General features: G+C 35.4%; 1 protein-coding gene across 8 annotated transcripts in view; it reads left to right on the top strand.

The window, feature by feature from the left end:
* RELN (reelin) overlaps positions 1-25275 on the top strand; it is a 530878-nt gene that overhangs the window by 146658 nt on the left and 358945 nt on the right. For 6 of the 8 annotated variants that reach the window (XM_077158967.1, XM_077158900.1, XM_077159048.1 and 3 more), the window contains exon 3: positions 22226-22361. In XM_077158967.1, coding sequence (XP_077015082.1) covers positions 22226-22361 — 136 coding nt within the window. Of the gene's footprint in view, positions 1-8602; positions 8886-22225; positions 22362-25275 lie in introns of those variants that run through there. The other 2 variants (XM_077159086.1, XM_077159104.1) reach the window with 2 other exon arrangements.

Raw genomic sequence — 25275 nt, 5'->3', positions numbered from 1 at the left:
CCCTTTGATGCACTAAAGTTTTGAATTTTGAAGAGGTTCCATTATCTATTTTTTTCTTTTGTGGCTTGTGCTTTGGGGGTAGAGTCTAAGAAACCATTTCCTACCACAAGATTTTGAAGATGCTTCTCTACATTTGCTTCTAGGAGTTTTATAGTTTGGTTCTTATATTTAGGTCTTTGGTTCACTTTGAGTTCATTTTGTATATGATGTGAGATAGGGGTCCTGTTTCATTCTTTTGTGTATGGATATTCAGTTCTCTGAACACTATTTGTTGAAGGGACTGTCCTTTCCAAATTAAGTGGATTTGGCAGTCATGTCAAATGTCAGTTGGCCATAGATGTGGGGGTCTGTTTCAGAACTCTCAATCTGATTCTATTGATCAATAAATCTATTCTTATGCAAGTAGTTTGCTGTTTTCACTACTGTTGCTTTGTAGTATGCTTTAAAGTGAGGAAGTATAAGGCCTTCCAACTTTGTTCTTCTTTTTAAAGATGCTTTTGATTATTTGGGGCCTCATACCCTTCCAAATAAATTTGATAGCCAGCTTTTCCATTCCTGTAAAATAGGCTATTATTGTTTCTAGGTCTTTTCAATGGATGGCTCAAAAGTGTGTGTGTGTGTGTGTGTTTAAGATAAGATAAAATATATCATAAATTGTCCCTGCCATTTCCATTTCAAATTCAGGTGTTCCAAGGTTTTTACTTAACGTAAGTGGTGTTCTTTACTCAACTTTAGAAAATGTTTAAAAACCACTTCTCTGCAGAGCCCATCAGGTTGGGATGAAGGTAATGCAAAATATAGGGGTAAAGAGGACATTAGCTATATTTTAGAACCTCATCTACTCTTTGAGACCAAAGGCAGAAAGGTTTATTTTGTCCAGAACCTGAATTTTCTGTAGCACATAATCTAGCTCAACCTGTCTCGAAAGCTCATTTAAATAACTCAGGGAGCCCAGAGTAAGAATGAGGGTTGTTAATCCTATAGCTTAATGTAATGCCTGGATATATCCCAGAGTATATTAAGCAGATAATCAAAAGCATTGGCAAAGTCTCTTTGAGGGATGGGAGAAAAAAAGTGGAGCTATTAAACTTTAACACCAGGGAAACCCCTGATGCTGCTTCTACTTTACTTTTTTGCTATTATAAATAGTGCTATAAAGTAGTGGTTATCAGTTTTAACATCAAAGCAGATAGCTGTGTCGTACCTCTTCAACTTCTGATCCAGTGGGTCTTTATTCTGTTCAGTTGATTTGTTTATCCAATGTCGATACTGTTTGTATTTATATGTTTTAAAATTTTTATGGAAAATTTAAATCATATATAAAACAAGACATGATAGTTCAATGAATCCCTATATATCTAGCGCCCAGTTTCAACTCAGGATGAATATTTTTTTTTATTGTGTCATCGGTCATTTTCCCTTTCTCCATTAAATTATTTTGAAGCAAACCACAGGCTGGAATTTTTGGGGTCTTGATGAGATCATTAACCTTGCTAGGCTTCAATTACCTCTATTTGTAATTTGGGAATAATAGACACCTATTTCTATTGGTATGCTGGTAAATGTTTAATAATCAGCTCTACAGGTGACAAACAAGACTTGATATCTAACATTTGCCAATTTCTGTGGTGTAAATACTTCCACTGTGGCCTGTTTCAAGCTACCAGTTTGTTGCTACCGAACTCATAGATGGTGAAATATGGTGCACAATTGACTTTCTTGAGCCAGTACAAACTCCAGTTTATTAATTAGGGTTGTAATGAGAATTTATTGAAAACATAGTACAGGTTCTCAATATAATGAACAGCAATAAATGGTAGCTTTTACAGTTGTTATTATCATTTCTAATCTAATGAGCCCATTTGAAAAACTTCTTCAACAAGTTCTACCTCATTACATGTTTTTCTGCATCTAAACATTCCATTTTCAGTGCTATCCAAGGACTCATAAAGCAGTGTGATCCTACTCACTGACTTATTCCATCTAATAATTGGCTTCCTACACATTATAATTAAAATAAAAACTTAAATACTTTGATCCCTTGGAGAATATAATAAAAAAGTGTTAATGTATTTACCTCACAGCATTCACGGGATGAAGAATATTAAGTGTTTTGAGAGTTGAGTATAAAGTTATTGGAGAGTTTTTTTTTATTTTAGTTTTGTCATCATGAATTACCTACTGCCATTGATAGATGTGGCTGGGGAATATTAAAATTTCCATTTGTAGTTATAATTTAATGAACAGCATATGCCCAATTCAGTTTATCATATCTCGGCTTGCATGTTTAAAGCCAATAAAAAAACAGTTTCTAATGCTGTTAGAAAATGCAGCCTAATGGTTTACTTCATTGATTTAATGTTTTGTTGATCAGGGATTTGAGAATATTCATTGTTGTTATTGTCCACATTTAAAAAACCTGAAGTAGTTTGTGTCTTACATTAGTGTTTCTTCTCTTCTCTCTGTATTCTTTCCTCAGTGAGCTGAAAGCAAATTAGATAAATCCTGAAACCCATGTCACTCACAACATTCTATATTCCCTTTATTCAGATTTTTGGGAACTTGGTAAAGGTTTGATATCAACCGTAGCTATTGAACTCTAAGTTCAGGTATTGTCATGTTGTTTGATCACAGGGAATCAAATTGAATTGGATACATTGTGTACTATATTGTTAAAAGTCCAATTAATGATACTTATAATCATCTAGTATTACTAAGAGTAAATATAAAACTGTAATGACATTAAATATACAGAATATGATGGTGAAACGGAAATGGCCATTCTTTGAATGGTATTGGCCTCAGAGTTAAACACTCAGAAAATGCACAGAACAGACATTATTTTCTTTATTAAAGATAATATTTTCAGAATTTCTATAATCCTTTTTTTCTCACTCACCGCACCAGATTTTTTTTAATCCTCCAGTTGTAAAGTAAAACTCAACTAATTTACTAAATTATCCATGACAAACCCATATTCACAGAGTTGAGAATTTAAGTGGAGTCTTTTTACTTCTTGTCTTCTGTTTTCTGTATCTTCTAAACAAGCCTATGCTCAGATATTCATTATGTATAATAAAGTGCACTGGGATATTTTTCCCTGTAGGATTGCATTCATTCCTACAGGCCAGTTGAGCACAATAGGGTCAATTAACTAGTAAATAAGACCTGCACTGTGTTGCCAACATTTGCTGTAATAAAGGATAAAAGCTGTTTTAGAACCACTGCTGTATTGTTGGAAAGTCTTTGTATTTTTTAATGTGAAAGTGATGGGTAATCAAGATGATGAAACAAGAGTGTATAGTAAGAGCTACACTAATCACAATGGGGATATGTGTCAGAAAGGAAAGGCTTTTGTAACTAAGCTAAGTATAACTAAGTACTATATTTTCTCGGTGATGTTTAGGATTTATAACCATAATACTTAACTATAAAGAAATAAACACTGCAATACTTTCATGAAATGTCTTATTTCTGAGGATTTCTAACCCTTAATCCCCAATACAAATGAACTACATATTTTATTTAATAACTCAGCTTTATGATATTATATTTGAAATGCAACTATCATGTTAAAGATGAATAGACTATATATATATTGGATTAAAATAGTTACCACTTACTATGTGCTGGGTACTATTCTAAGGGTTTTGATTATATTAACTCATTTAATCCTCTCAATAGTCCTACAAATTAAATATTATTTTAATACCCATATTATAGATGAGGAAGTTAAGACCTAGAGAGTTAATCTAATTTGGTCAAGATTTCATGGTTATTAAATGACAGAGGCAGGATTTGAACTCAGGCTACAAGTACCAGCCCTGGTGTACTTATCCATTACACTATACTGTATTCTATAGAGAATGTTGAAAAGCAACTAGACATGATATATATTTTAAATGCCATATTTAACTTCAAATGGAAGAGAAAGGAATTTGAAGATTTCCAAAAAAGACCTTTGAAGGGTATAGTTGCATAAAATGTGACTATATTGTAAACAAGGATAGAAATATCAGTGAAGTTGTAGCTAGAGGTAAATGCAAAAAATTAATTGAAAACCTTTGCAAGGCTTTAAGAGGATGTGGCCTTTCTTTCTTCTTCCTGGGTGGCTTGTTTTTTGGGCACAGAACAACTTATTAGCATATTTTATTTCTGTTATTAAATGCCAAGCCTGTTTGCTACAACTGGGTTTGTCTCATTTGCAGCGTTTAGTGCAAGGCTTGGCGGTTCTCTAAGGAGCTCTTATACATCAGCTGTAAATCATCATCTGCTCAGCTTCCCTGCCTGTGAGCCCAGTACCTCCCACCTGGTGCACTGAGCACAGGCATCCACGTACTCGCCATATGCAGGAAGAATCATGCTCAGTCTCTGGGGGCAATATTGCAAATTAGAAGGTGAATTCGCAGCTCTCTGGGCAGGCCTTTACGTGTGCAAATCCTGTTCCTTGTAATTGGAATTGTGCTTGTAAATCCCTATACACCCAGGTGAGATTGGATTATACCCCTGTTATGTTGGATAGAAAAGAAAAGAAAACCTGCTTAAAAGAGATCAATTTAGATTCTTCTAAAAACTAGACAGTATACATGGGCTTTTTGCAATCATAGTCTTTCATAGAATGTGAAGTCTATTTCTTAAAAAACTATTGCAAAATCTGCACTTAATCATAATTGAAATAGTGGTATTTCCTAGCTATGCAGTCAGTCAAGAGTGAAAGTGATCTTGATATCACCTCTTGTGACATCTTTATATAGAGCCATAGAATATAATGTCAGTGTAAACTCTGTCTGGCTAATCTATAACATGTTGGCGGGGATGGGGGGATTGTAATTAATTGAGTTGGCAAATAAACTATGATAGTTTACTAATTACCTTTGCTAAGTGCAATGCCTTCTTTCTGTTTGATAGCATCTTAATAAAGAATGCTCTTTCACCTAACTCAGACTCACACAACAGAATCCATGCTTTTGTTATTGCAAACATATTTCACTGTGTGTGAATGCCGCAATTCCCTCAGGTTCCTTTTCATTCCCTTGAGGTATAAAGCAACCAATTCAAATCAAAACTTTTTTGGTCCCTCCTTCTAACACAAGAATTTAAATGCTTCTCATGCCTTGCCTGGTCTCCTGAACAATCTTCCAGGCATCATTCCTGATAATCTTTTGGTCTAGACCCATCCATTTTACCTGTCACCACCATTTTAATGTTTTCCTTCTTTGAACAAAAACTTCCAGTGGTCACTCCAATTGTGTCTACATTAGTGTAAATTCTTAGTGAGACATTTGAGGGCCCTGCATTCTGGCCCCACTTGCCTTTCCAGCCCTGTTCTTCACTGTGTATACCACTATACTCTAGCCACATTGTACTTCTTGTTAGTTCTCTCAATGTGACCAGCATTTGTCCACACCAAACTTGCTATTCCCTTAACCCTGTGTTCTAGTTTGCAAGCTGACAGAACGCAATATACCAGGAACAAATGGCTTTTAAAAAGGGGGAATTTAATAAGTTGCTAGTGTACAGTTCTAAGGCCAAGAAAATGTCCCAATTAAAACAAGTCTATAGAAATGTCCAATCTAAGGCATCCAGGGAAAGATACCTTGGTTCAAGAAGTCTGATGAAGTTAGGGTTTTTCACTCAAGTGAGAAGGCACATGGTGAACAGGGTCAGGGTTTTTCTCTCAAGTGGAAGGTGCACATGGCAAACACGGCATCATCTGCTAGTTTTCTCTCCTGGCTTTCCTTCACAAAGCTCTGCGGGAGGTGTTTTGTTTCTTCATTTCCAAAGGTGCCTGGTTGATGGACTCTCTGCTTCCCATGGCTATGTCGTTCTACTCTCTCTGAATATCTCGATTTCTCCAAAATGTTTCCTCTTTTATAAAACTCCAGAAACTAACCAAGACCCACACAAATGGGTGGAGACACGCCTCCACCTAACCCAACTTAACAACCACTCTTGATTAAATCACGTCTCCAGGGAGATGATGTAATTGCAGTTTCAAACATACAATGCTGAATAGGGATTAGAAGAAATGGCTGCCTTTACAAAATGGGATTAGGATTAAAACATGGCTTTTCTAGGGTACATAACATCATTTCAAACCAGCACACCCTGCAATGTACCCACTTAGAGAATTTTACTCCACTTATAAGTACCTGTCTCAACTAATGCTATAATAGTTTATTGAATCTCCTTCTCCTATAGCTGCATTTGCTGTCTCTTTGGACTCACAAATTTGTACTTCTTTTATGATACTTATAGTAATCTACTGTGCATTATCAATTTTTGTGCACCAGCTTTTCATTGTATAAATCCTTCAAGGCATTTTTAGCCCTTGTTGGCAAAAATGCAGCATCCTCAGGCAAGATCATAATTGCAGAGTAGACCAGCCAGAAATGCACTGCTGATTTTAGGCTTCTGCTGTTCCTCCTGGCATGTTCTCTTCATTCCCTTCAGTGGCACAGGGATTGACAATAACAATGATAAAAACTAGCAGATGATACCATTTGCCATGTGCCCTTCCACTTGAGAGAGAAACCCTGAACTTCATTGGTTTTCTTGAACCAAGGTATCTTTCCCTGGATGCCTTAGACTGAACATTTCTATAGACCCATTTTAATTGGGGCATTTTCTTGGCCTTAGAACTGTACACTAGCAACTTATTAAATTCCCCTTTTTAAAAGCCATTTGTTTCTGGTATACTGCATTATTATCAAAATCTTTTCTGTTCTTCCCATCACTCTTATACTTGATATCTCCTTACTGATCACAGGAGAATAAGCTGAGAATCCAACAGTTCCCTCATCACAGAAAGTCACAAAGGAGATGGATTTTTCACACTAAATCTCTTAATCTTTTAATTATCTTTATGGCCCATTGAAATCCCTAAATAATTGTAGCCAAATGTATTTTACTGGATTCCTCTATTTATAAAACTCATAAACGTGCCTATACAATTATATATTTATTTACTTTTAATTTGTAAATTATGTCCATATAATCCTATAGTAACATAATTTCTATATTATTGTTGTGAATTTGTTATTAAAATATGAAAGTTCTAATGCCTTCTTCCTATCTATAAATTGAGATATAAAAGTTAATTCTTTAAAAAAGTTTGAGTAATTGTCTTTTTAAGTTAGAAACTGTAAGTAAAATAATTCCAAGCCTAAAATTAAATTTGTTTACCTCAAGGAATATTAACTGTAGAGAATGTAAACTTTACCAAAAATGTAAGAAGTAATAAATTTTTATAAATTTACATGTAAAGATACTGGTCTACATGAAGCCTTAGAGAGACTGGGTAGCAAGAATATAATAATTTGGATTGATGCATAGAATTTGATTGAGAAAGATTGAAGGATTCAGATGGTCAGTCATGATTTATTGATAAGCAAATAAAACCCACAAGGGAGAAGCAAAGTTAAATTTGCTTTTAACAAATAACTTGCCCTTTGCAAGATCTTTTTTGAGATGATTCAAATGAATGTATTTCGAAATAATTCCAGTATCATTTTTCAGTCAATATGCTCTTTTTAACTTCAAGTTAATAGATTATAACAATTTTTAAAACTTTGTCTTTCTTTCCTTTACTTATTTTAAATATGAAGATACTAAGAATTTCTAAGTCTAGATTTATAATCATTTAGCTTCAAGAGGTATGTAGAACTCATTTTTTAATTCAGTGTTCAAATTATTGCCTCATAGGTGAGTGAGTTTTAATAAAAATTAAAAGAAGTTGGTATACATCATTATGAAAGTAATTTTTCCTGTGACTTGTCTTGGAAAAACATATTGGTATTTATCTTATAGAGGCACTGTTGGAATCAGTCGTACTGAAAACATGATGAAATGTGTTTTATCAGTATTCATTCATTAAGTGCCAATACTTTTCTCTGGTACATAGTCTGCTACCATAACATAAACTTTAAAGTGCTTGCAATATAAATAATTTTAATATGATATACATTAAAACTCGGTGTAATTTTCTGGTATTATGTATGATTTAATATCCTTTAATTAATGACAAATTCTGTAAGAAGATAAGAATTGGAATTGCTAGATGAAGTGGTTTTACTAGAAAAAAATCACTGATTTTGTAAGTCATTAGAGACATGGATAGAAACTTGGAGTTTCTAAAAAGAAGTTTCAACATTGTGGCAATAGTCAGTACCTGTATAGTATTTATCATGTGCCAGGCATTGTTCTAAACATTTTATGTACATTGACTATGTAACCCAGTTACTTGAATACTATTATATTCTATATTTTGTAGATGAGGAACCCAAGGTACAGAGAGTTTATGTCTAGTATGTGGCAGAACTGAAATGGGAATGCAGGCAGTTTGGCTCTAGCATCTTTGTTTTTGACTACTGTACATCTTACATTTATCAGAGCTTTCTTTCACAGCTGTAAAAATAAACTTATTGTTGGGGTTTTTTTTTGAAAGCAGGAAAATTGTGGAGAAGGGAAAAGCAGACTTAGTTGTCTGTACTTTCATTTAGCAAGCAATTATTGAATAATGCTGAGGAGAATGAGTAAGACCAAATTACATATCTCAAGAAACTTACAATCTAGCAAAGGAAATAGAAGTCTATTAGTCAGGGTTTGCCAGAAAAACAAAACCAACAAGATATTTATTTGTTTATTTACTTGTTTGTTTGTTTATTGTAAGGAATTGGCTCATATAACCATAGAGACTGGCAAGTTTAAACTCCAGAGACCCTAGAAAAGTTGAAATTGAAGTCCTTAGTCTGAATTCCCCAGGGGAAAGTCTCTAATTGGAAATTCTGCAGAAGCCAATGCTGAAATTGAGGGAGAAATTATTCTTCTGACATCTGAAACCCGTAGTTCTGACTTCTAAGACTTCCAATCAAGTGGATGAGAAGGTGACCCCCATTACTAAGGACAATCTCCTTTATTGATTGTAGACGCAATTACCTGATTGCAGATGTAAATCTCAACTACAACATACCCTCACAGTTACAAGCAGGCAGTGCTTGACTAAAAACTGGATACTATGACATAGCCAAGTTGACCATGAAATTAACCATCACAAGAAATAAGTGAATGGTGATAACTGTGATTTTGAAAGGACTGTGTTTTAGTTTCCGAGCTGCTGTAACAAATATCATACAATGGGTTGGCTTAAAAATTGGATCAAAGTTTCAGAAACAGAAGGCTTGCTTCCTCCTGGGTCAGTATCTTCTGCCTGGCTGGCAAACTTTGGGGCTCCATGGCAATGCACATGGCAGCATTTTATCCTTTCTCTTTGGTTTTCCATTCACTTCTAGCTTCTGGCTACACCCCTTGTCTTCTCCCTCTGTGGCCTTCTCTATAAGGCCTCCAGTTATAAGATCCATCCTGATTCAATTGGGACATAAATTAACTGAAGTAACCTCAGCAAAGGTTCCTAAAGGGTTCACACTCATGGGAATGGGTTAAGATTAAGAATATATTCTTCTGAGGTACATAATTCCAAATCACCATAGGATATATTAAGGGATGTCTAGTTTTTCTTTGATAGCAAATTAACCCCCAAACCTCAGATAACTTAGTAGTCTAATATAAGTCAGATGGCTCTCCAGGGTAGTTGTGCTCAAGGTAGGGATGCATTATTCTAGGCTATTTCCATTTTGTGGCCATGTCATCCCAACATATGGCTTCCATTAACATCAAGGCAAGGAAAGAAAAGAACATTGAGGACTCAAAACCTCTCTTTTGTGCTTCAACTACAAAATAATTAACTTCATTTATGCTCATACCCCACTGATTTAAAAGTGTTTACATGGACCCCTTGAACTGCAGAGAGGTTGGGAAATGTGAAGGAACATATGGCTATTTGGTGAACAATAAATGTCTTATCCTTAAGGTAAATATAAACAATTGCAGCATAACAAGGACTGGGCAAGAGTTAGTTAGGATTCTGCAGATTCTGACCGAAAAAGTGCAAAGTCTGAACAGCCATATTGGAGGCTGGTGGAGGTAATTTTGGAAAACGGAAATAGGTTTCTGGGCATTCAAAGGAAGGAGCTGTAAACAGGGCCCTCTCAGTACCATGGAGAGCTCCTTCCTTTTAAATTCCTGAGATAACTTATAAAGTCAATCCTAATGCCTTTATTTAGCAACACTTCTGTCCATAAACATTTGTTACTTGCCTATGATAGATTTGTAGATAGAGAAAAAAATCAGAACACATAATTTGTTGTATAATGGGGAAGACAGACAATTGTATGTAATGCACTGGTTAGTTTCAGTGACACAACTGTACACTGGGTATTTTGAAAGCATGAAGATATTCCTAGCATTAATGTTGGATAGAGGAAATAGCTGGGGGAGATGATTTATGATCTCATCTGTCCATTAAGTGATGAGCATAGGTGCCGCTACACAGAGGGAGAGAGGACAGTTTTGGCCAAGAGTGGCAAACTTTTTCTGTAAAGGACCAGAGAGTAAATAGTTTAGGCTTTTCAGCCCAATTTAAGGTAAGGGGTTAGGAACTCAATGTGTAGATGTCTGGAGTTAACTCTAAAGGTCATGACCTTTTAAGCTTATCAGTTACCTTAGTTAATTTTGGACCAAGGCATCCAGAATTTAATAGACTTTGAACTTATCTTTTGTAGTAGACATATCTCATTTATGGTTGTCAACATTTTTTTTATTGTGAAATACAAAATATATACAAAAAAACGATAAATTTCAAAATATATTTTAAGAAGTAGTTTTAAACAAATTTCCAAGTATGATCTGGGTTACAGTTCCACCATTTCAGATATTTTCTTTTAGCTGCTCTAAGACCCTGGAGACCAAAAAGAAATATCAATATAATGATTCAGTAGTCATCCTCATTTGCTAAATCCTATCTTCTGTGTTACAACTCTTCCTTCTCCTTTGATCCTTCTCCCAGTCTTTTGGGATATTTGGGCAATGACCATTCTAACTTCTTTCTGTTGAAAAGGGGTGTCAACATTATGGGGTAGGGAAATGCAACTGGTTGATGCTCTAGGAGAGACTGGTCACTCTGGTTTCTTATCTGGCCTAAGAACCATCTGGAGGTTATAGGATTCTGAAAAATGAACTTAGTGAGTGAAACATTTATAACAGCTCAGATAGAGACCTGGATATTCTTTAGGATTTACAGGAATACTGTTGGTTGGGCCTTGGCATACCATGGTAATTAGCAATTTCCCAGGTGGGAAAGTTTAATAGTTCCATATTTTTTCACCAATCCCTTAAGGAACTTTGCCGGTATGTAATTATCTGCCTAACATACTTTGAAATGTATCCGAGTATTACATTAAGCTATACAGAATTGCAGGACCTCTTTCCCAATTCTAGGTTTCATGTGTTTAGATTGTTTTCTGAACAGGCCGTACAGGTTAAGTTAGATTGTGTGCTACAGAAAATTTAGGTTTTGGATAAAATTAAACCTCTCTACCTTTGACCTCATACAGTAGATGAAGTTCTAAAATACATACAATATCATCCTTTATCCTGTATTCTGATTTACCTTAGTCCCAACCAGATCAGCTTTGTTCTTATCTCTAATTGACGCCTATTTCTTTCTCAGCTTCTTTTTGTATGCAGGAATGCTGACTTTCAAAGCCTCAGAATTCCATCTCTGAGTCTTAGGTGTCACAGAGATACCCAAAATTCCAGGAAAATACCAGGTTATATACATATAGCACAGCGTGTTAGAATTTAGAAATAACACTTGAAACTCAAGAATAAATGTGACTGCTGTAAGACTTACAATCTAGGCCCCAGTTGTCTTAAATATTTTCTGAATGAGACCATACAATATTTGTCCTTTTGTTTTTTGCTTATTTTGCTAAACGTAATGTCCTCATGGTTCATTCACCTTGTTGCATGCCTCACAACTTCATTCCTTTCTGTAACCGCACCATATTCCATCATATATACACACCACAGTTCACCCTTCTGCTTCTCAGTCAATGTCTCCTTCTGCAACCTCCATTGATTGGGTATCATGAATAATATCATCATAAATATCAATGTGCAGTTATCTCTTTGAGTCCCAACTTTCAGTTCTTTTGAGTATATTCCCAATACCAGGATTGCCTAATCATATGATGACTACATTTAGCCCCCTGTGGATCTACTGCATTATCCTCCAGAGGGGCTGCCCCATTCTACTACTGCACCAACACTGGGTAGGTATGCCTCTCTCTGCACATTTTCTGTAGCATTGGATTCTTTCTGTTTATTTATTTTGAATCTGCAGATTTTGTTGAGACATATTCATATAGCATATATAGTCTATCCAAAACAGTGTTTCATAGTATCCTCACTTAGTTGTACAATCATCCAGTGCTCTCAATTTTAGACAATTTTCTTTGCTCCAAAGAGAAAAATAAAAGACACACCCACACCAAAGAGAAAATCCAAAACTCCCCTTAAACTCTTGCCCTCCTGATTATTTATCCCTAGTATTACTGTAGCATTAGTGATTCATTCCTGTTAAATATAGACCATAGCATGCAATAAATAGTTTTTCCCGTATACCTTTCTATTATAAACTTTTTGTGTAAGTGTCATACTTTTGAAGTAGTTCATGCAGGGACTTATTTTTATTGTAGGCTAATTGGGGAGGCACATGACTCAAAACAACCTCTTTCAATCATATTCACCTTCAATTTGGCACTATTAATTATAAACCTACTGATGAACCGCCATAGCCTGTATCCATTCCCATACTTTTAAGTTCAATCTCGTTAACTAGTCTGTACATATTAGATAACCTTTTCCCCTTCTCTAGCTCCTGTCTACGTCTAGGTCTCCTATATTCTACATTTTAAGCCTCTGAGTTTACATTTTCCAAGGGGTTCATATTAGTGAAATCATACAGTTTCTAGCCTATTGTGTCTGGCTTTTTTTGTTCATTATGTCCTCAAGGTTCATCCATGTTGTCATATGCTTCAGGACCTCATTTCTTCTTACTGCTGAATAATATTCCATCATATGTTTATACCACATTTTGTTTATTCACTTGTCTGTTGATGGACACTTGGGTTGTTTCAATCTTTTGTTGATTGTGAATAATGCCACTGTGAACATTGGGGCGCACATGTCTATTTGTGACATTGCTTTCAGCTCTTCTGGGTGTATACTGAATAGTGGTATTGCCACGTCATAGGGCAACTCATTATTTAGTTTGCTGAGGAACTGCCAAACTGTCTTTCACAGTGGCTGTACCATTATACATTCCCACCAGCAGTGCATAAGCAGTGCATAAGATGTAAATACATCTTCCCCCAAACATGTAGTCTCCTGTTTAATGACAGCCATTCTTGTAGGTATGAGATGATATCTCATTATGGTTTTGGTTTACATTTCCCTTATAGTTAATGAATATGAAAATCTTTCCATGTGCTTTTTAGCCATTTGTATTTGCTGTTTGGAAAAATGTCTATTCATATCTTTTGCCCATTTTATATTTGGATTGTTTATTCTTTTGTTGTTCAGTTATATGATTTCTTTATATTTACAGGATGTCAAACCCTTATTAGATGTATGGTTTCCAAATATTTTCTCCCATTGAGTTGGCTACCTCTTTACCTTTTTGACAAAGTCCTTTAAGGCACAAAAGCATTCGATTTTGAGGAATTCCCATTTATTTGTTTTTTGTTGTTTATGCTTTTGGATGTAAGGTCTAAGAAGCTACCTCCTATTACAAGGTCTTGGATGTGTTTCCCTATATTTTCTAGAAGGTTTATGGTACTGGCTCTTAAATTTAGGTCTTTGATACACTTTGAGTTAATTTTTGGATAGGGTTGAGGTAGGGGTCCTCTTTTATTCCTTTGGCTATGGATGTCCAGTTCTTCCAGCCACATTTTTTGAAAAGACTGTTCTGTACCAGTTCACTGAATTTGGGCATCTTTTTAAAGATCAATTGACCATAGATCTGGGGGTCTATTTCTGAACTGTCAATTTGATTACATTGATCAATATGTCTATCTTTGTACCAGTACTTTGACTTGAGATTATGTGTGTGGGTGTAAGATAGAGGATGAACCTGTGTTCAAATGCCCATCACTAGTTCTCTTATCCTTGGCAAGTCATTTAAACTAACCAAGCCCTTGTTCCTTTACCTTTAAAATTGGAATGTTAATAATAGTTACACTTACTCATGTAGTGCTAACTATGTATCAGATTCTCATTTAGTCTTCACAGTGATCCTGTTGTTATCACCCCCTTTTTCCTGGTAAGGAAACTGAGCAACAGAGTGGATTCAAGGTCTTTGCTCTCAACCTTTACCCACTACTGCCTCTCTAATAGTAATAAGATATTAATATGATCAAGACACCTAGCATGAAGAAGACCTTCAGTAAATGATAAGTACTAGGAGAAGAACAGAGAGGCAGTGGCAAGGACTCTAATTCTTATAAATGCAATGAGTGCAGAAAGAATCACCTTGATTTTGAATAGGCTTTTTAAAAAATAAAACTGACAAAAGATGTAGAAATAACATAGATCTGCGTACATTTTTAAACTTATGTCCATAGACATATGATACCAGAATTATTTTTAAAAGCATTTAATACTTTTTTGCTTTTTAAGCTTAAACCTGAAACCAACTACCCGAAGTCAGTGCTTCAAAGAATAAACATAGAGAATGTATGTGCATGAGTATGTATGCATGCACGACTCATTATCTTGTAGTTGTACTTGGAGAGCTGTTCTTTTCATATGCATCTTCATAACACTGGTACTTCAGAGATAAGCTACAATAAGGGTCTTTTCAGGAGGTTCTTCGTTACCTTTCAGCATATAAAACATGTTTGGTTTAATTGAAATGTTTGAGTATATTGACAAAGCAAAGAAGGGAAATAATAGAGAACTAAATTCTGTATCTAAATAGTTATTCATATTTGAATTCATGAAAAGATTAACGAATGACACAAAGGGACTCCATATTCATTCTCTCTGTGAATTTACAGCATAACACTAACTTTCCAAACTAGAATTTCAGAATAGTCTGTTTTTTCTTAAGTAATGGAAGTCTTTACATAGCTTTAGAAAAAACGGACACAGATGAAAGGAAATAGAAATAATCTATTTCTATTAAGTATTTTTGCCATTTTCTTCTATTTCTTATTAATTTTAATATTACTAAGTTCTCTGACAAAACTTTCTACCTAACTTTAAAAAATTGAAATAATAAATTAAAATATTTCTTTTGAGATTTTGTCCCTTTTATAGAGGGAGTTACATTTTCTACATAACAAAAATCTGTAATCTTAATGTACAGATCTTTTGTTTGGTGTGATCCCATTCATGTATGTCTTAGTTCTTGAAATCCATGAGAAATAACAAGGACATATTACCACCAACTTTCATATTAACCATGGAAGATTATAAACTAAACGGATTTGAGTAATCCATATTTTTTTTAATCTAAAGACCATAGACTAAACCCAACATGAATGTGTAGTGTTCCCACTACACTGATTATTTTGGGTAATAAAATCTTTAAGATGTTTCTTGAAAGTGGAGAGCCTCCATTTTAATGAAAATATATACATTTTACTTTATAGAGATGGGGTAATAGAAATTCTAGTACAGGTCTAAAAATCCAGGATTATGCGTGTTAAAAGCATAGGAAAGTATTCTTGGGGGGAAATGGGGTTCATACAAGGTTTAGTCACAAACTTAAAATAACTGAAGACTTGTCAAGGAAAATGACATCCTGGAAGGTACAGGCATGTGTGTCACTGTCTTAAAAGGGATCATAGGCAACTTTAGAACAATTAAAGACATTGTGAGCCTAATCTTACAGAAGTACAGTGTGGGAAGGGAAACTGCTATAGTTTCCTAGCCTTTAGGAAATCAAAGCTGATTAACCTTGGAAAATTATAAACTAAACAGATTTGAGTAACCCATATATTTTTTAAAGACTATAGACTAAACCCAACATGAATGTATAGTGTTCCCACTACACTGATTGTTTTGGGTAATAAAATCTTTAGGATGTTTCTTGAAAGTGGAGAGCCTCCATTTAATGAAAATATATACATTTTACTTTGATTAAGAAGGAAAACTATAGCCAGATATCTAGTGATTTAAATGACTTCGTGAATTAAAAATACCCTTTTTAAAATAGTTGTTTTACATAGCTGTTTCTTGGTACAGAAACTACAACTTGATTGTGAATATTCTATTTTCCAAATGTGTGTACACAATATTTAAAAGGATAATTTGTTTATAACATGGATGTTTTAAAAATCTTGTTAAAATCATGATGGTTATCCATTCTGTAGAATTTAAGAGTTTGAAGGAGATACTCCATTTTTTTTGTCCAAAGTTAGATCAGAAGAGCCATACTTCTTGAAAGTGTTTACTTTTTGTCATAGTCCAATCCTCTTGGAAAAGTATAGTCTTTCAGGGGAGAAATTCTGTATGAAAAATTTTCATATGTCAGTCTATGTGTAACCCCAAAGGTGAAAATAAAATCTTCGTTATGACTATACTATACATATATGTGTTTTATATATAAATATCTTCTTCCAAAATATAGTGTGACCAAATTCTTTTTATTATGCATCCTATTTTACATTTTCCCAATAATATTAAAAGCTCAATGCCTTTATCTGGCATGTAGCAGGAAAATAACATTGTAAATTTAAATTCATGATCAAATTCAAATTCCAGTTATCCCAAGAACAGATTTCCAAATTGCATGTGTTGATTAAATGATACTTGTCTTTCATGACACAAACGCCATCAAGAAAGATTACTGTGGTAAATGGTGTCTCATAGATGCTGGGAGCAGATTCTGACTTCATATTTTTCTATTTCTCATTTTATATGTACACCTCTGTCCACTATGTCTGCCTTTGTGGAATATTCTTCCATCTTTCTTCTATGTATTTAAATTGTACTCAGAGAACTGTGAACCCGAAAGGGGTCTTGGTTATCTTGGACGTGCATTTTAAAGATGACAGATTTGAAGCTTGAGAGAGGGTACTTGATTATGCTACTCTTGATTAGACTATGCTGCTTCCTGTAAATTAAAACAAATATGGAAAGTCAGCTTTTTCCTTAAGACTCAATTCTATGCTTCCTTTTCAGTAGGCCGGTTCTGACTCATAGCTAGGGTCTTTCCAGGTTTAAATACAGTTCTTCCCACTGCCATTGTGACCATGAGCAGGTTCCTTTACTCCATATAGCTCAGTGTTCTCGTTTGTAAAGTGGAGGAAACAACAGCTCCTATTGCATAGGGTCGTTAAGAGCCTTAAATAAGTTGATATTAATGAAGTGCTTAGAATAGTGCCATGCCGATAGTAAGTGCTTAATAAGTATTAGCTGTCATTAGTATAATTGTCCATACTCATCACTTTTTCTCTACTTTGTATTTCTCATCAATACCACCAGTTTAACACGTGCTTATTTTCTGGCTGTTTAATTTAGATTATTCTAGTTTTAATTTATTTCAATTTGCTCTTCTCAGCTCATGTTATTTCAGAGTAGGGATTAGGTCATATTTCTTTTACATACCTCCATAGGCCTGACATAGTGTTTGATACAAAATAGGGATTCTGTAAATACTCTTGTGTGTGCTGGTTGGTATTAAGATAAACAGACTTTTATTAGTTGCAACTCTGGTCAGCTTTTAGAAGTTCTCAAAGAAAATGTCAGTTAAGTTGTGATAGCAGTATAATATGCCAGTGCTTTGTGTTAAAAAAGCAAAGACCATACCACGTTAATAGTGTCTGAAGGTACATAAAATGGGCCTCACAACACATGTTTGGAATAATTCTAGGAGCAGGGAGGGGTTTAGTTTCCCAACTGCTAAAACAAATTCGGTGCAATGGCTTGGCTTAAACAATGGGACTGTATTGTCTCATGGTTTTGTGGCTAGTAGAAGTACAGCACTGAGGTACAATACAAGGCAATGCTTTCTCCCTGAAGATTGGCATTTTGAGGCTGGCTGATGGCAATTTAGGTCCTTGGTTTTTTGTCACATAGCAATGCATTTGGCAGTGTTTGTTTTTTTTTCCCATGTCTCTATGTCCATTTTCCTTTGCTTTTGAGGACTTCAGTCATATTGGACTAAGGCCCTCTCTCATTCATTTTGGGCGCACTCTTCAAAGATCCTATTAAATGGCTTCACACCCACAAGACGAGGGATTGGTTCCTGAACATGGCTTTTGTAGGGAATATGTTCAATCCCAAACAGGAGGTAAAAAGATAGAAAATTTTGCAGTACTACCAGGGTCCTTATGTAAGATACTACTGGTACTTTCTCGCTTCATATTGTTATGGTAGTGACATAGACAATGTTTTACTAAGACACACTTTTGATGCAGTTTTTGACTATACATTAGAATTGTTTGGTGAGCTTTTAAACATCCCAATTCCCAGGCTATAACCCAGACCCTTTAATTTGCAATCTCTGGGAACTGATATTTAAAAAAAAATCTATGCAGGTGATGCGCAGTGCAGCCAATTAAGAGGACTGCCATACTAGACTGTTGACTTTTACAAGAATAATGTTCCCTGGCATATCCTCCCAGGGCCTGGCATGAGGTAATTATGGCAATGTAGCTCCCTTATGAAATTCTGTCAGGTAGTATGTGGCCTAGACATTGACTCATTCCTGAGAGGTATTTTGAGGAATGGAGAGAGATTGAACACAAATCCTGTTCCCAAGGCTCTGAAGCCCTGAAACCCTTTCTTGTTTGGTCTGTTTCCCTTCCCACACAATTGTGACTAGGATTTTCGTTTTCCATTTTGGCCAGACTGATTCCTGCAGATGTGTCATTTTCCACACACTGGCCCCCTGCATTTATGCCTGACCCGAGTGGCCTGCAGTGCCTGAGTCACAGTGATGAGTCGCCTCCAGCACTCTGTGTTTCTCCTGGGGGTCTTTATCCTCCCTTACATTGTGGTTTCTCTGGCTTGATGACTTTTGTCTCAAAATGTAGCTTAAAAAACGAAAGCTTGAGTGAGGAAAGAGCATCATTAGGATACGTCAAAATATAGTCTTGGTTTTTATTTCTTTGGCCAGTATAACCTATGTTGAACAACTCTCTGTTCCAGAAGAATCTAATTCACTCAAGTAATCTATGTATTATAATTTCTATTTTCTTTAACATTTATAATTAAGTTATTGTATCTATTCAGAGAATGTTTACTGAGTGTCTGTGATGTGCCACGCATTGGAATAGGTACCTGGAATACAGATGAATGACCTAGTTCCTCATAGACACCTTGAGGAGAATGTCAGTGCTGTTATGGGAATGAAGTGCTGTGATGACCTGGAGGAAAGGCACCTTTCTGAATATGGGGGCAGGAACATGAGCGGGGAGGGAGTCCTTTGAGGGCCGAGGCCATGTCTTATTGATCTTTGTGCCGTTAGGGCTAACTGCTGTGTATTGTTCATATCAATTTATGGTGTCAAACAGAGGCTACATTGATCCATGTCTTGATGAGCACTTAGGAGTTAGCAAAGCAGAGAAGAAGGATGGATGGGAGGAGAGCAAAATTCTGGCTCCTTAAAAAGACTTCATGCCTAGAAGCAAGGGTGAGGGTGGCTTGGGGAAGACTGTGACACAGGGGATGGTGATGGAGTGCCGGGAGAGAGGAAGACATCACATCATTTTGAACTGTGTAGCTGGTGGTAAGGAGTTTGGATTTCTCAGGAATCTGATGGGAACCCATTGAAGTGGTTTTAGTGGAAGCAGGGGATTGGCAATGGTCACAGATGCCTTTTAGAAAGATAATTTTCATAGAAGAAGGGGATGAGTCAAGAGACAGATAAACCTGTGGGGAGACATTCATGACAACCCAGGCAAATAGTGATGAGACCCTATTTCTATTTAGGAAAAAAAGGATAAATCCTTACCCTATACAGTACATAAAAATAAAATTCAGATGTGTTTTTTTAAGTTTAAAGGTGTAAATATAAAAATGAAGTAGTAGAAAGAAAATATAGGAGAATATATTTTATTCTGAGGATTGAGAATATATTTTATTCTGAGGATTCTTTTTAAGAATGAGAAGAAAAGCCAAAATTACAAAGAAAATGAATGATAGACGTGACTGTGTATACTGCTCTAGGTGCAATGGGGTATGGTAGCCACTAGCTTCCCATGGCCCATGAATGCCTGAAACATTGCTAGTGCAATTAAAGAAATGAATTTCTAATTTTTAATTTTATATGTTTAATTTACATTTAAATAACCACATGTAGCTAATGGCTAATGTATTGGACGGTGCACCTAGAGACAATGTGTGGCCATTAAGGATTTGTAGTAGCGAAATAGTGTGAATAGAATTCTATTTTAGAAAGATCAGTGTGGTGGTGAGGAAGAAAATCAACATTTTCTGAGAACCCACTGCTTCTAAGTATTATACTAAGTGCTGTCATATGTATTAGGTCATTTAATTCTTACAACAAATTTAAGATGTAGGTGATTTCCCTACGTCTTATACAATTCCCTACATCAATGTAGTTTCCCATTTTATAGCAAGGAAAATATTGGATATTGGAGAGAGAAAGTCATTTATCCAAGCCAGTAAATGATGGATTTTTTTTAATGCCCACTGATGACAATGGGTTTATTAATACTTTATGTCTGAGGGAAAATCTAACCTTATTTTAAAAAGAAAAGCATCCCGTGATAGCTCACCTGGGAGCTGGCCTGGCACTCATGGCCAGATGGAGGTGCTCTTATGTTGAACATAAACAATTTTGCAGAGTATCAACTTCAGGCAAGGCCACCCTGACTATGATGGTACATGAGACAAAAACAAGACACCCCATAACCATGTCTGAATACAAGTAAAAGCAAGAACATAGTGCAAACCACACGTGACTGCTGCTTCTTTACCAATGACATCTTTAGCCCTGTTTCATTCTTATACCTCCTAGAGAAAAGTTAAAATACCCACTGTTGCAGTTTGCTAGCTGGTGAATGCAATATACCAGAAATGGAAGGGCTTTTAAAAAGGGGAATTTAATAAGTTACAAGTTTACAGTTCTAAGGCCATGAAAATGTCCCAATTAAAGCAAGTCTCTAGAAGTGTTCAATCTAAGGCATCCAGGAAAAGATACCTTGATTCAAGAAGGCCGATGAAGTTCAGGTTTTCTCTCTCATCTGGAAAGGCACATAGTGAATATTGTGTCTGCTAACTTCCTCTCCAGACTTCCTGCTTTATGAAGCTCCCCTAGGGGCATTCTCCTTCTTCATCTCCAAAGGTCACTGGCTGGAGGACTCTGTGGTTCTCTCAGCCTTATGGCTCTGCTTGGCTCTGCTTGGCTCTGCTGTGGCTTTCTCATGGCTCTGTCTTCTCTGCTTTCTCCATAGCTCGCTGCCTGGTGGACTCTCTGCTTCTCGTGGCTATGTCATTCTCTAGCTTTCTCCAAAATACTTCTTTTATAGGATTCCAGTAAACTAATCAGGAATCACTTAGAATGAGTGGAGACACATCTCCACCTAACCAAGTTTAGTACTCACACTTGATTGAGTCACATCTCCATGGAGATAATCTAATTTAAGTTTACAATATATAGTACTGAAAAGAGATTAGAAGAAATGGCTGTCTTTACAAAATGGGATTAGGATTAAAAATGGCTTTTCTAGGGTACATAAATCCTTTCAAACCAGCACATCCAGTTATAGAATTTTCCCCACCATCCAGCAGCCCCTAATCCAAATGCAAAGTCATGCTTCCTGGAATGTTCTTCCAGTTGGGTGACCAATGTCTTGGTTTGACCAGGACTCAGGAGTTTCATGAAACACAGGATTTTTGGTACTAGAACTGGGAAATTCTTGGGCAAACCTATGCTCTCCAAAGTAACCTAGCACGAGGCCAAACCTGATAATGAGGTCCTCCTTATCGTCTCTTACTGAGACGGCTCAAGATTCCCCATGGTGAATGATCTTTCTCTGTTGGAAATGGTTCCAATAAACCCGAACCCTTTCAACTGCAGGTATGTTTCTGGTGGTCTTTGGTGATGGGCAATAAAATCAAACAAAGCAAAGATTTGGCAAGGATTTATGGGACTACTCCTTAACAATAATATTTTAAATTATTAATTTCCTACTAGTAATGGAAGCTGGAAAATTACATAACTTATGGGGAAGCCAAGTAGCATAATAAATCTTAGCATTAAAGAAAAATGCACAGAAAATATCATATGCCTTGATAAGAAAAGTTTTGTTCTACTTTATAACAACTTCCTTTCCTTTCTGGCCCTCAGGGATCATGTCTGACCACCAGTTTGGTAACCAGTTTATGTGTAGTGTGGTGGCCTCTCATGTGAGTCACCTGCCCACAACCAACCTCAGCTTTGTCTGGATCGCCCCACCTGCTGGCACAGGCTGTGTGAATTTCATGTAAGTACTAAGGTATCTGTGTCATACACAGAAGATAAATATTTTTATTTCTCATGTTACATATTGAAAAGCCATTTACATGTATTATTTTGGCAGGTTTGGCCTTAATTTGAAACTATTAGTTTTACTACCATAAAGAGATCTAAATTGTAAAAAAAAAAAGTAACTTTATTTTTGCTTATTTATACTTGAGAGTTCTGAATTGGAATTTTAGCTTATAAAAATACAAGATGAAAGTAAGTAAAGACATCAAGGCAATAGAAATAAGAAAATGTTCAGAAAAGAGATGAAAACAGGTATACAGAAATACCACGAAGTTCCATGTATTTTTTTTTTGGGGGGGGGGAGAGGAGGACCACAAATTTGGGTTTCAGCTTTCTAGCCAGTAGTGCCAAGAGGTTATGTGATCAATTAGGTGATTCATGGTGCCCAAAAGTAATCTGTAGATACCTAACTACTTTATCATAAGCTTTCATGATGAGGAAATTTGCGAATATAGTAAGCAGTGTCTTCAACAGAATTCTTAGATCAAACACGGCATTGTAGTACAATGGCTGTGACTTGTGATATCTCTCAATATAAAAGATACTTCTCCCCCAGTATCACCACTCTTAATCCTTTTTTTCCCATAGCATTTTTTATTTCTAGATTCTGACTCTGTGAGTTTGTTTATTGGGATTATTTCAAATCAATGAGATCATACATTTGTACTTTTGCGTTTGGCTTACTTCACCTCAGCATGATGTTTTCCAGTTCATCTATGTTGTCAGGTGTATCAGAACTTCATTTCTTTTTATGGCTGAATAATATTTCCTTTGTGTGTATATTCCACATATTTTTTATCCATTCATCAGTTGATAGGCACTTGGGTTGCTTCCATTTTTTGGTAATTGTGACAAATAGCACTGCAAACATCAGGGTGCAAATATCTGTTTGAGTCTCTGCATTCAATTCTTTTACATATAAACCTGAAGTGGGATTATTCAGTCATATCTTAATTCTGTACTTAGCTTCCTGAGAAACCACCAAACTGTTTTCTACAGCAGATTCACCATTTTACATCGCCACCAGCAATAAATGAGTGTTCCTGTTTCTCCACATCCTCTCCAACATTTGTAATTTTCTTTTTTTTTTTTTTAAAAAAAAATGGGTGTGAAATGGTATTTCATTGTGGTTTTGATTTGCATTTCCTTAATAGCTAATGATTTGACAATCTTTTCATGTGCTTATTGACCATTTGTATATCTTCTTTGGAGTTTTAATTGGGTTGTTTATCTTTTTGTTGTTGAGTTGTAGGATTTCTTTGTGTATTTTCTGGATAGTAAATCCTTATGGGATATGTGGCTTCCAAATATTTTTCCCTATTACATAGATTGTAATTTTATTTTCATGATAAAGCCTTTTGAGTTGCAAAAATTTTTTATTTTGATGAGGTCCAATTAATCTTTTTTCTTTTGTTATCTGTGCTTTTGGTATTAAGTCTAAGAAAGCACTGCCTAATACAAGGGCCTGAAGATGTTTCCCTACATTTTCTTCTAAGAGTTTGCTAGTTATGGCTCTTATATTTAGGTCTTTGATTCATTTTGAATAGTTTTGTTGTAAATGGTGTGAGGTAGGGGTCCTCCTTCATTCTTTTGCAAATGGAGATCCAGTTTTCCTGTCACCATTTGTTTAAGAGACATTTCTTTCTCAATTGAGTGGTCTTTTCCCCCTTGTCAAAATTCAATTTGACCATAAATGTGAGGCTTGATTTCTGAGCTCTCAATTCAATTCTATTGTCCTTGTGCCAGTACCAAACTGTTTTGATCTGTGACTTTGTAATAAGTTTTAAAGATTGAGAAATTTGAGTCTTCCAGTTTCATTCTTCTTTTTCAAGATGTTTTTTGCTATTTGGGGACCCCGTATCTTTCCATATAAATTTGATGATGATTATTTTTTGTTTAGTGTAAAGTAGAAATCTATTTTTGTTTTTTCCAGGTAGATAGCTAGTTATTCTAACATCACTTATTGAAAAGGCCATCCTTTCCCCATTGATTTGTAGTGCCATAACTAAAAAGATTCACTGTATGCAAAGGGTTGTTTCTAAGCTCTCTTTCCTGTTCCATTGGTCTGTTTGTCTATCCCTGCACCAAAATGACACTGTTTGCTATAGATTATAATATTTCACTTCTTTTTTCCTTCTTTAAAAATTATTTGGGCTTAATTTGGCACTTTACTCCTTCCTGTAATTTCTATTATGAATTTGTCAAGTTGCTGAAAAGTCTCTTTTGACATTTTGATGAGAATTCTGCTGAATTTATAGGCAAATTCTGGGGAAGCATTAAGTTCAAAATGTTGTATCTTTCTATTTGTGAATGTGGTATATATTTTCTTTTCTTTATGGCTTCTTTTTAATTTTTAAAATTATTCCATAATTGTTTTACAAAATTTTTTGTTGGAATTATTCCCAGGTATGTGTAGTTTTTACTGCATATAAATGGAATAAAGTTACATCTTAACTGTTTTTTGCCAGTGTATAAGAACCATACTGAATTGTTCTCTTTTTAGCTCTGGAAGTTTATCTATAGATTTTTTTTTGTTATTTCCTGTGAACCAAATAATATTATCCATAATAGTATCCAAATAATATTATCGAATCATGATGTTGTTTCTTCTTGAAAAATTGTATTACATTTTTTTCCTTTTTTCTTATCTTATTGAACTGGCTAGGTTCTCCAGGACAGTGTTAATTGAAGCTGTGATGTGAACATCCTTTTCCTATTCTTGATTTTAAAGGGAATGCATCTAATGCTTTCCCATTAAATGGGATCTTTACTGCAGAACTTAAGCAGACAGTCTTTTCTAGATTAAGTATATATCTGTTTCTTTCTAGTTTGCCAAAGATGTTATCTCATTTACTCATTAATTCATTAAC

Source organism: Tamandua tetradactyla, chromosome 1 (genome assembly GCF_023851605.1).
Source record: "Tamandua tetradactyla isolate mTamTet1 chromosome 1, mTamTet1.pri, whole genome shotgun sequence".
NCBI lineage: Eukaryota > Metazoa > Chordata > Mammalia > Pilosa > Myrmecophagidae > Tamandua > Tamandua tetradactyla.
The sequence above is the reverse complement of the archived record's forward strand: the minus strand, read 5'-3'. Positions and strand labels throughout refer to the sequence as shown.